Raw genomic sequence first — 11,828 nt, forward strand, 5'->3', positions numbered from 1 at the left:
CAGCCAATGGGAGGACAAATCAATCATTTGAAACACCCAATGGACTAGACACTGTTGAGCCCGGTGAGGGGGAATTGTGATAGGGAGGTCCACAGCAGCTCTTGACCAATAACAAGTGGGCGTCGTTGGGAAGACAGCCCGTAGGCCGCACGATTGATGGTGATATAACCAATCAAGTGAGCCCGCTTGCCGGCCTCGTTCTGGGGGCCCAATCCAGGGTTGGTAGAGGCGGGCGCGGTGGGTATATAAGCACTGGCGGAGCGTCGGTTGTAGCACTTTGCGCGTCTGCTCTTCCGCTTTTCAGTTCCTCTTGCTTCCCGCGCAGCCGCCACCATGAGGGAGATCGTGCACCTGCAAGCCGGGCAGTGCGGCAACCAGATCGGCGCCAAGGTGGGGGTCCGGGATGCTGCGGACCTGGCTGGGCGAGCCGTGGGGGAGGGAGATCAGCCGGCCGACCGGGGAAGATGGCGGCACCGCTGGCCGGGCGGCGCCCCGCATTGCGGCCCAAGCGCCCGCGCGGGACCGGGCCCGTACCTGGGCGGCTAGCCGGGATGGGGGTGGACTCGGAAGCTCTGTGGGCCTGGCGGCGGGGTGCGCAGGCGGGGGAGGGGAGGGCCCGCCGCGCCCATCCGGGGCGGGGCCGCTTCCCTGCGCACCGGCCGCCGTGACTCAGCCTGCGCCTGCCCGGCCCGCCCTCATCGATTGCAGTTCTGGGAGGTGATCAGCGACGAGCATGGCATCGATCCTACCGGCACGTACCACGGGGACAGCGATCTGCAGTTGGAGCGCATCAATGTGTACTACAACGAGGCCACCGGTGAGACCCCCGCCCCAGTCCCTCTTGCGACCCCGCGGGCCTCCCCTCGCTGACCCTTTTCTTCCGCCAGGTGGCAAGTACGTGCCCCGCGCTGTGCTCGTGGACCTGGAGCCTGGCACCATGGACTCGGTGCGCTCGGGCCCTTTTGGGCAGATCTTCAGGCCAGACAACTTCGTTTTCGGTAAATAGGGGTGGGGGTTGGGCACGGCTTGCTAACCTGGGCGGCTCAAAGGTTAAGGGGCTTGCCCCAAGGACACCGCTGCTGGAATTACATAGCTGCCCCCCCCCCACCTCTTGCCTTCTGAGTCACTCCGTGTCTGCCTAAAGCCGCTTTGGAGGCAGGCCCAGCTGTCTGCCTTCCGGCAAGGAGGGGTAGATATAATCTCCATATCGTGTTTGCTGTGTGGCTGTCCTTGGGAATTGGCCAGGGTTTCCCACTCAGGGTTTTATTAAACTGCATCAACTTTGACGCCTGATTTAATTTTTTGGTGGTACGGGCTGCTGTGGTATTACTTGGGTTCATTTTCCTTATCTCCAGGGCATAATCTCACCATGTCATTTGGTATGTGTGTTGGAGACCAGTGGTGATCACATACTTAGCAAGGATGATAACTTGTTCTCTTTTTATAGGTCAGAGTGGTGCTGGGAACAACTGGGCCAAGGGGCACTACACAGAAGGCGCTGAGCTGGTGGACTCTGTGCTGGATGTTGTGAGGAAGGAGGCAGAGAGCTGTGACTGCCTGCAGGGTTTCCAGCTTACCCACTCCCTGGGTGGGGGGACTGGTTCTGGGATGGGTACCCTCCTCATCAGCAAGATCCGGGAAGAATACCCAGACAGGATCATGAACACATTCAGTGTGGTGCCCTCCCCTAAAGTGTCGGACACAGTGGTTGAGCCCTACAATGCCACTCTCTCAGTCCACCAGCTTGTAGAAAATACAGATGAAACCTATTGCATTGATAATGAAGCCCTCTATGACATTTGCTTCAGAACCCTAAAGCTGACTACACCTACTTATGGTGACCTTAACCACCTGGTGTCTGCCACCATGAGTGGGGTCACCACCTGCCTGCGCTTTCCAGGACAGCTTAATGCTGACCTTAGGAAGCTGGCTGTGAACATGGTGCCCTTTCCCCGCCTGCACTTTTTCATGCCTGGCTTTGCCCCCCTGACCAGCAGGGGTAGCCAGCAGTACCGTGCCCTGACGGTGCCTGAGCTCACCCAGCAGATGTTTGATGCCAAGAACATGATGGCCGCCTGCGACCCCCGCCATGGCCGCTACCTAACAGTGGCTGCTGTGTTCAGGGGCCGCATGTCCATGAAGGAGGTGGATGAACAGATGCTTAATGTCCAGAACAAGAACAGCAGCTATTTTGTGGAATGGATCCCCAACAATGTGAAAACAGCTGTCTGTGACATTCCGCCCCGGGGGCTAAAAATGTCTGCCACCTTCATTGGCAACAGCACCGCCATCCAGGAGCTGTTCAAGCGCATCTCGGAGCAGTTCACTGCCATGTTCCGGCGCAAGGCCTTCCTGCACTGGTACACAGGTGAGGGCATGGACGAGATGGAGTTCACTGAAGCTGAGAGCAATATGAATGACCTGGTGTCTGAGTACCAGCAGTACCAGGACGCCACGGCGGAGGAGGAGGGCGAATTTGAGGAGGAGGCTGAGGAGGAGGTGGCCTAGAGCTGTCTGTCACGGGTAAAGTGTGGAAGCAGTGTGAACTCTTTATTCATTCAGCTGTTCTGCAGGCCATATCTCACTGTGCACTTGCTGTCCATCTGTCCTAACATCACATGCTGTACAGACATCACCATTAAAGCATTTTCAGTGTGCGGTTTGCCTCTCCAGTTCCTTCCGCCTCTCCAGTTCCTTCCGGTAGGCCTTGCGGGTGCTGTTGCCAAAGGTCAGCGCATAGTTGTCCTGCATGTCTGTGAGGGAGCCAGACTGTAGTTGGCTTAGGCTTGCCAAGGGCCTGGGGCAAGTCTGCACATGGCTCCTGCAGGGCTCACTTGGCCTGTCCTGTCCAGAGGACCAGGGTAATCCTATGCCAGCTGACCTCTATCCAGAAATTCAGCAGGGCTGGTGAACTCCTTCCAGGCTTAGGATGGTGGGACAACATGGCCAGACAGCAGGACTGCATCAACAATGAAGGACCAAGGCCCCATGGGGCCTCCCAACCCCATAATCACCGCCATCCCCCGGCCACAACCAAGGACAGGATCAGGGAAGTGAGCAGTAGATTCTTGGGAGCGGTACTCACGAGGGATGAAGCCCATATAGAACGGGATCAGGCCCTGGCTGTTGTAGATGGTGGTGTTTGGCCAGTGGTTCTTGGGCAACCTCTCACCCAAAGAACAGACTGGATTTCTGAACAGGAACTAAGACAAAACAGGTGCTGATAAACCCTGCCTCCACTACCCACCTTGGAAGCAAAAGGCTAGCTGGTGGGACATGTTACCAGGAGGGATTTACCACTGAGCTCCATCTTCAGCCCTTATAATTTTGAGACAGGGTCTTGCTGAATTACCCAAGCTGGCCTTGAATTTGCAATCCTGCTGCTGGGACTAAAGGGAAGGGTTATCATATCCTAAGACTAGTTCTCAGAAAAGGGTGATGGTGCTCATAGGTCTTCCTGTTTCCCTAGCCCTTGTCAAAACATGTGACAGACCCAGACCTTGTTAGGATGGGGGCCTCTGAGCCAGGTAGAACCCTTCCCCAGGCTTCTCTAGAAGCCTGGCTTTGTGATCCCTTCAGGAGGAGCTGCTGAGGGGAGTGCAGGCCTAGCTTGGGTGCCAGTGGGGCACCTGGGAGGGGCCTGAATGGTGGTCTCCTACCTGGTTCTTGTCGAACTCGTCCATAGCCTGTGTGACTCCATCGCGGTAATTAACACCCATCACCCAAGTGAACCGTGGTATGAAGCCAGCATAGCCTGGGGGTGGGCTGCTGTCAGGGTCCCACCCAGGTCCCCTTGGTTTTCCTCTGGGTATACCCAGTTGCCCCCAGGTGTGTGAGGGAAGCTGGTCAACCTTTCCTAAACATTAATGACTGTCTTGAGGTGACGAGGGTGTAGGCAGGTCAAGGAGCACCTCCTGGGAGCAGCTGGGCTCAAAGAAATAGCTGAGGCAGGACAGGTTGGCCTGTTCAGGGAGTAGGGAAGGTGGAGGGCAGGAGCCTCAGTCCCTCACCCCCTCCATCTCACCTGGACCCCTGTGACCTAGTGAAGGACCAGCCTAGGCCCTAGCACCCACCTGAGATAGCCTTGCGTTGGATCAGGTTGGGGTGGTCCAACTGGGGTAGCCGCTGGAACCTGCCTACATCTAGAGTCTCCTGCCTGTGGGGTGGGGGCAGGTACTCGTCCCTCCTGCAGTGGTACAGCTAGAAGGGGGAAGGGGCAAGTCACCACCCAGCTCCCACCTGGGTCTGGGGGGTGGTGAGTCCAATGCCAGCATGTCTCCCTCCAGTCACCTGGGACTGCCCTGGAACCTCAGGGACAGGGGCAGCGGTCTTCCATGCATCTTCTCCATATGCCAGCAGCAGGCCTGGGTGTCCCAACTCTCCAGAGTACCCCTTCCTGCCAGGTGGGCATGGGGGGTAGGGAGGGTAGGGCATGAAACCTGCAGGCAGCAGAACCTGTCTGGATATGTTCTCTGGAGACCCTTGTGCACCCATCTCCTGGGATGGGAGCTGGCCCAGGATCTCAAAGTTCTTGTATGGCTTCAGACCTGTTCAGACATGGCAGCTAGTAAGCCACATGGACAGGAAGGTGGGCACAGGAAGGGGCAGGACAGGGAGCAGGGGTCAGCAGCTCACCAGTGTAGTGGGGGATATAGGGCTCATTCAGGTCCCTGCAGGGGATGAAGGGGGGTTTAGACTTGCTGAAGTCCTCAATGAATTTGGGCTTGGATATAGGGGAGAGAACAGAGCAGGGGCTCTTCTGCACGCTGGGATCCGTGAGCAGCTGTGCTGTGGTGCGCCCATAGGTGTTCCCCACTTGGTAACGCAGCTGTGGATAGAAGCCGGCATAGCTGCAGAGGAAAAAGGAGGCAGGGCTGGTTAGCAAGGGAAGATCCCTGGGCAAGGTTCTTGCAATCAGGATGCAGATAGATCCAGCCTGCTTGCTACTCAGCAGCTTCCTGACCTGCAGCAGGTTACCTGACCTTACCTGTGAAACGGGGGTGGTGGGATAGGCCTGGTGGCTCACGCCTGTAATTCCAACAGCTCAGGAGGCTGAGGCAGGAGGATTGTTGAGTTCAAAACCAACCTCAGCAAGGTGCTGAGCAACTCAGTGAGACCCTGTCTTTAAATAAAATACAAAATAGGGCTGGGATGTGGCTCAGTGGTTGAGTGCCCCTGAGTTCAATCCCCAGTACCTAAATAAATAAATAATAAAAGTGGGTTGTGGGAGCTGTGTTCTGGTGCTCTTAAGCTTAAATGGTGAGAATGTGTCTGGCCCAGAGCTGAGATTTGCTGTCATCACTGCCATCAGATTGTTTTCTAGCCTATGCCCTATCATCTTCCACCCCCTCTCTGATCCTAGTGTCAGAGACAAGGGAATTGGAGAGCTTCGTCTTGCAGGAGCAAGTTCAGGGATGGTGACTTGTCCCAGCACAGAGCCCAGGCAGATGGAAGTCCATTATACCCCAGCTGGTCCCCACACAAAGTTATGGGAGAAGTCCTTTAGCCTCAGGGGGAATCTAGGTGCTCAGTCCTGTCAGAGGCCTGTGTGATAACCCAAGGAGTGAATTTTTTTTCCCCCTGAGACAGGGTTTCACTATGCTGCCCAGGATGGCCTTGAACTGGCTCAAGTGACCCCCTCCCCCGCCTCAGCTTTACAAATAGCTGGGACACCATCATCTTGGTTGAATTAGCTTTACTCCTCCTTTTTTTAAAAAAAAAAATTTGTAGTTGTAGATGGACAGCATGCCTTTATTGTATTTGTTTATTTGTATTGGTGCTGAGTATCGAGCCCAGTGCCCTACATGTGCTAGGCAAGGGCTCTACCACTGAGCCCGAGCCCCAGCCCCAGCCCTTCTTTACCCTCCCCTTCTGTGGGGCTGGGGAAGAACCCAGAGCTTCAATGTGTCAAGCATGCTAGGCGCACCCCTGGCATGCTTGTACCCCGTGTCTTTTTAGAAGCTGCCAAGGTTAACACAGGCCAAGTGGTTGAAAAGGTGGCAAGGCCAGTGTATGCCTCTGTGCCAGCTGCCTTACCTGCCCCAGCAGTGACCATTAAGAGGTGGCCCAGGCCCCTTAGTCTCTCCCCTAGGTGTGCATCTGTGTGCATGCACGTGGGTGTGTGTATTCCAGAGAGGGCTGCTTTATTTTTATTACTTTGTGGTGCTGGGGATGGAACCCAGGGCCTCACGCATGCTAGGCAAGCCTCTGCTGCTGAGCCCCAGCCCAGCCCTTTGTTTTATTTTGAGCTAGGATCTTGCTAAGTTGTCAAGTGGATGGCCTGGGATGTGCCATCCTTCTGCCTCAGTCTTTGAATAGCTGAGAGTATAGGTGTGCACCACTGTGCCTGGCGAAAGGATTTTTGTTTTTATATTTTGGGTACAGGGGATTGAACCTGGGCGGGGGTTGTACCACTGAGTTACATACATCCCCAGTCTTCATTTATTTACTTATTTGTACTGGGGATTGAACCCTCAGGGTTGCTTTATTACTGAACTAAATCCTCAGCCTTTTTCTTCTTTAAGACAGAGTCTCACTAAGTCTAAATTTAGGGCTAAGTTGCTGAGGTTGGCCTTGAACTTATGATCCTCCTGCCTCAGCCTCCCAATTTGTTGGGATCACATTGTACCACCACACCTGGCTCCTTTTATATTTTTTGAGACAAAATCTTTTTTTTTTTTCATTTCTTTTTTTTCTTTTTGTTTATTTATTTTTTTTAATGTTGGTTGTTCAAAACATTACATAGTTCTTGATATATCATATTTCACATTTTGATTCAAGCGGGTTATGAACTCCCATTTTACCCCATATACAGCTTGCAGAATCCCATCAGTTACACTTCATTGCTTTACATATTGATATACTCATGTCTGTTGTATTCTGCTGCCTTTCCTATCCTCTACTATCCCCCCTCCCCTCCCCTCCCCTCTCCTCCCCTCTTCTCTCTCTACCCCCACTACTGTAATTCATTCCTCCCCCTTGTACTGTTTTTCCCTTTCCCCTCACTTCCTCTTATATGTAATTTTGTATAAACCTGAGGGTCTCCTTCCATTTCCATGCAATTTCCCTTCTCTCTCCCTTTCCTTCCCACCTCTCATCCTTGTTTAATGTTGGTCTTCTTCTCGTGCTCTTCTTCCCTAGTCTGTTCTTAGTTACTCTCCTTATATCAAAGAAGACATTTGGCATTTGTTTTTTAGGGCTTGGCTAGCTTCGCTTAGCATAATCTGCTCTAATGCCATCCATTTCCCACCAAATTCTATGATTTTTGTCATTTTTTACTGCAGAGTAATACTCCATTGTGTATAAATGCCACATTTTTTTTTTATCCATTCGTCTATTGAAGGGCAGAGACAAAATCTTGATAAATTGCTGAGGGTCTCACTGAGTTGCTGAGGCTGACCTTGAACTTGGGATCCTCCTGCCTCAGCCTCCCAAGTCTCAGGGATTATAGGCTAGGATTTTTATTTTTTACTTGAGGAGGTTACCTAATGAGGCAAACTGGCTCAGGCTTATCTCATCTCTAAATCGGGAGCTTTATGGAGGAGAGTCTGGCACTTACTTAGCCAATCTCTACCAGCTGTTTGGTTGCCCCAGATTCTGCTCCTGATGGACATGCTGGCCACCTGGTATGGCATTCAGGACCAAGGCCAGCAGGGAAGGGTGAGGCCTGAGCCCTCCTCTTCAGCCCCACCCAGAGCTTTCTTGCCCCAGTGTTCTTCAGCCCTCTGGGCCTCAGTTCTGGCTCCCTGGTCACCCTGGTCTGTCTGTCTTTTTTCTTTTTTGTGGTGCTGGGGATTGAACCCAGAGCCTGTGCGTGCGAAGCAAGCACTCTACCAACTGAGCTATACCCCTAGCCCCACCCTGGCCTTTGGTCCCTGCAATGTTGACTTTCAACACCCTGGAGTCCAGGCCCTGCTGCTGCATCCTGCTCTGACCCCAGCCTCCCTCTGGAGCTTGAGGTCGTTCTTACCCAGGGATGTAGTGAGGTTCTGGTGTGAAGAGGTTGTGTTTCTGGGTAGCTGTCATTTTGCCTCAACTCCCCCCTTGCTGGCTCAGCTCCTTCTGCCTCTGGCTCTCTTCCCTGAGAGGAGTCCAGTCACCTGGCAACCATTGTGAAGGGGCCAGCACTGTTGGGCTCCCTCTTATCAGGCCACCTGTTAACCCTGTGAGTGCTCCCAGGCACCAGTCTAGGAAGCTGTATTGGCAAGGCAGGGGGTCTTGCAAAGACTCCTCCTACTTCAGTGCTCTGAAAACAGACTGGGAGGGGACTGGACTCTGGCAACCCCAAAGGGACCTCCCCTCCAGGTCACCTGCCCCCACCTTAGGGTTTGTTTTTTTTTTTAAACCCCAGTCCTTCTCCCTGAGGAGGTCAGCTTTGAGTCTGGGGGTCCCACCTGGACAGCTGTGTGGGGCTGTCTTTGGATTCTTTCTGCTGGAGCTGCACATTATTTTCCACTTTGAACAAATCCTGATTTTTTAAAAATTAGGTACAGGAAGAACTTTCTAACCATCATATAGAAAAAAATTAATAGTATCCCCTCTGTCAAAAAATAGCACAAACAATATATCAAGCCATACTACAAACTGGAAAGTATGCACCCTGAGTGATCTACCCCCAAGGTTACAGTGCAAACATATTGTGAACATGTCCAGAAAAGCCCAGCCAACAACCGAGTACCAGAGTGCAGCAGAATCAAGTAAATGCTGACCAGATGCTGAGAAGGCAGCATCTAAGCCTCACTGCTAGGAGACACCTTCTGGAGTACAATTGGCTAATACAGGTCAAGCTGGAACAAGACCCTGCAAGCTACCCTGAGCAAGTGCTCTGACGCTCAGCCAGAGGTGTGTGCATTGCCATTCATCGCCTAAGCAGCAACACAGGGCTTCCCCAGCACACTACACAGCACACAATCACGACTATGTTCTCAAAGTACACACAACATGGGAGGCAGCCCAAGGCCTAGCAGGTGGAACCCTTGCCCATCTCAACATGCATCCGTCCATCCTCCAGAGTGCCAGGCAGAGGCGGTGTTGGGTAGGAGGGACTGGAGAGGCAGAGATTTCTTTTTTTTTCTTCTGTACCTGGGATTGAGCTCAGGGGCCTTGCCTATGCTGGGCAAGTGCTCTACCACTGAGCTATATCCCCAACCTGCTGTTTAGAGTGGAGGTCAGGGCTGGGGTTGGCAGGCCCGTCAGCACCAGAGGCTATGGGTAAGGGTTCTGGTTCCTAAGTGCACACTTGCTCCCTCAGGATCATTACTGCTTGCAGCTTGATTGGGCAGCTCAGTTCACCTGGGAACCTACAGTTCCAGGCCCCTGCTGGCCCTTGTGCCCCCAGAAGACAGGTTTTCACTTGGCCCTACAGGGGAAGCAGGGCAACAGCTCCTCCTCCTCCTTCTCCTCCAGGCAGCCTTCCTGGACCCCTCCCTCTGCCCTTCTTCCTCTGGCTGGCCCCAACACCTGGTAACCTGCAGGACTTGGTGAATAGTCACTATCAGCCTGGGACTCAAACCTCCCAGAAACCCTGTTCAAGTGGAGCCCAGCCCCCAGGAGGCCCCAAAGTACAGGAAAGGAGAAAGAGTTGGGGCAAGAAGTGGGGAGGGTGGTATAGGAGGCCGAAGCTAGAGCCCTGGGGAAGGTTAGGGATCTTCTTGACAGACAGCCCCTCCCCCACCATTGACTCAGCAGGTTGGGGGAGGGGCCTCTTAAGGGTGGGGCCCCTGGGGCAGCTTCTACTGGGTTGGACAATGCTCCCTCCCCAGGGAGCTCCTGGCAACAGAGGGGGCCCCTGGATGGCCAATGAAGTCATAAAGCCTGGCAGTGCCCTCAGGAAGACAGCTCCGTATGGAGGATGAATTTTGACCAGAAGGCTGTGAAATTCCTGGCAAATTTCTACATCAATGGGGGCAAACACTGGACTCATGGCCCCCTTAGTCAGAAGCCTCTATGTCCCACCCAGTAATATCAGGGGGCGTTACCAGGCGGGGAACTGGGCGCAGCCAGTGGGCTGGGTGAACAGTGGTTGCCGGTTTTCTTGCAGGCCTGAGGCTACTGTGGTGTTGAGAAGCGGGGATGAGATGTGGCTGCCAAAGAGGAAGGGAGCCTCAGCCGGCCTCAGGCTAGGAACATGCACCCCCAAGACGTGCCACCCTATCTGCTCCGGGACCCTGAAGGAGCTGCGTGAGTGAGGCGCTCTGGCTAAACTACCCCCGCCCCCAAGATGGTCTGGAAACTGTAAGGGGCAGGGAGCAGACTACTGGGAGAAACCCAGGCCCAGAGCTTGCTTCCTGCTGCCAGTGCTAGAGCGACGCCCCCCGATCCTGATCGACCTGGACGTCCCCGGCCCCATCAAGTACGAGGTGCCCAACGCGTCGGTTCGAGAATCTTCCCCTCACCCCCACTACAGCATTGGCTGCAAGCACCCGGGCCGAGGTGCGTGTCCCCTTCCTTACTGGCTCCCCGCGGCCAGCACCTGGGATTCCCAGCCGGGGAATGGGTGCGTCCCTCCCTGAAGCGCCCACCGACGATTACTCCACCACAGAGGGCGGCGGCCGCAGGGCGTGGCAGACCATGTGGCTTCAGAGCGAAAGCCCCTTCACGCAGAAGGCCGACTTTAACCGAGAGCAAAAGGTGCGGAGAGCGCTCGCAGGTGCAGTGGGGGACTAGCAGTGGAGCGGGCGGGGACGGCCAGCCAGCAGGGTGGGGATGAGTCACCCTGCGCCTAGGTGGTGGGGAGGGGCCGGCGGACCTGGTGGGCGGGGCCAGGTGGTGCGCAGGGCCCCGCGGGCGGGGCGCGAGGGCCGCGTGGCCTGACCAGGTTGGGGAAGCAGCAGGGCAGCTTGCAGGCTAGGGCCCTGCAGCTCTGGCCTCCTGCCTCCTTCCAGTGGCCATCTCCCGCCGACTATGGGCCGCTCAGCCGAACTTCCTTCCCGGCCTTCAGCTTCGGAGGCCGTCGCCGAAGCATTTCCAAGACTCCTTCGGGCCTTGCCCGCCCAGGCCTGCTCCGTGGCAGGGGCCCTCGTGCCCATCTCCCGCCCCAGGCTTCTGTGCAGGCTCCGGCTGAGAAGCGCCCCAGTCCCAACACCTACGACATCCTTCCCGGGTACCGTCTGCAGAACCCGCGCTCTCCTGCCTTCTCCATGAGCCGCTCGCCTGCCTTTGCCTCCTGGTTCAGTTCCTGTAAGGAGACTTGGGTTCATTGAGGCGGGGTGCTGTGGAGAGCTGAGGACGAGGGCCCAGGGGCTGGCTGCTGCTCTTGGTGGTCTCCCAGCCCTCTCTCTTTACAGCCCAAACCCCGGGCCCGGCTGCCTACTATGTGGAGGACTGCTACAATTCACGCTTCCCCTCTGCGCCTGGAGTGGTCATACAGGGTGTGCGAAGACCCAAGCGCCACGACACAGGCCCCTTCTGCACGCTCTAAGCCTGCTGGGCCCTGCCGGCTTGGCTTGTTATTTAGTGGAATGCCGGTCTCCCTTGGAGCCTCCTCCTGGAACTTGGGGCCTGGGGTTTGGTCTTCTGACTCTCTAGGCACCACTGATTCCCTTTCTGACCAGCAGACCCTCTGTGGGCTGTGACAAGGAGAGCCCAGCCCAGAGCCCCACCTGCCCCTCCCCTGCTGTACTGAGATGCAGTTGTTCTCCCACACTCTGTCTGTCTTTCTGGCATTGCCCAGTGGGTTGTCCTGAAGAAGCCTGCTGCTTCCCTGCCCTTTGTGGCTTTCCCTGTCCAGGGGTTTCCTTTGGTCATTCTTTCAGAGAGCTCCCTTTTCTAGGGTATTCTAGGGTAGCATCTTGGGATTAACCCTTAACTTCTGGCAGAATTCCCCACCC

The 11,828-nt window shown here is 55.2% G+C and overlaps 3 protein-coding genes across 3 annotated transcripts; 2 read left to right on the forward strand and 1 right to left on the reverse strand.

Annotated features, from left to right (window-relative positions):
* Nucleotides 1-268: 268 nt before the first annotated feature.
* Tubb4b (tubulin beta 4B class IVb) lies at nt 269-2,657 on the forward strand. The gene is made up of 4 exons (XM_026395425.2): nt 269-390; nt 709-817; nt 888-998; nt 1,448-2,657. The coding sequence occupies exons 1-4, from the start codon at nt 334-336 to the stop codon at nt 2,506-2,508; spliced, it is 1,338 nt and encodes a 445-aa protein (XP_026251210.1). The 5' UTR covers nt 269-333; the 3' UTR covers nt 2,509-2,657.
* Cimip2a (ciliary microtubule inner protein 2A) lies at nt 2,650-8,025 on the reverse strand. Its single transcript, XM_026395608.1, has 7 exons — nt 7,970-8,025; nt 4,636-4,850; nt 4,291-4,547; nt 4,074-4,200; nt 3,660-3,754; nt 3,086-3,203; nt 2,650-2,753 (listed from the first exon to the last, which is right to left on the reverse strand). The coding sequence occupies exons 1-7, from the start codon at nt 8,023-8,025 to the stop codon at nt 2,650-2,652; spliced, it is 972 nt and encodes a 323-aa protein (XP_026251393.1).
* Nucleotides 8,026-9,850: 1,825 nt separating this feature from the next.
* On the forward strand, nt 9,851-11,419 carry Stpg3 (sperm-tail PG-rich repeat containing 3). Its single transcript, XM_026395606.1, has 6 exons — nt 9,851-9,957; nt 10,040-10,179; nt 10,297-10,431; nt 10,541-10,629; nt 10,884-11,178; nt 11,286-11,419. The coding sequence occupies exons 1-6, from the start codon at nt 9,851-9,853 to the stop codon at nt 11,417-11,419; spliced, it is 900 nt and encodes a 299-aa protein (XP_026251391.1).
* Nucleotides 11,420-11,828: the final 409 nt, after the last annotated feature.

This window comes from Urocitellus parryii, chromosome 4, assembly GCF_045843805.1.
Source record: "Urocitellus parryii isolate mUroPar1 chromosome 4, mUroPar1.hap1, whole genome shotgun sequence".
NCBI lineage: Eukaryota > Metazoa > Chordata > Mammalia > Rodentia > Sciuridae > Urocitellus > Urocitellus parryii.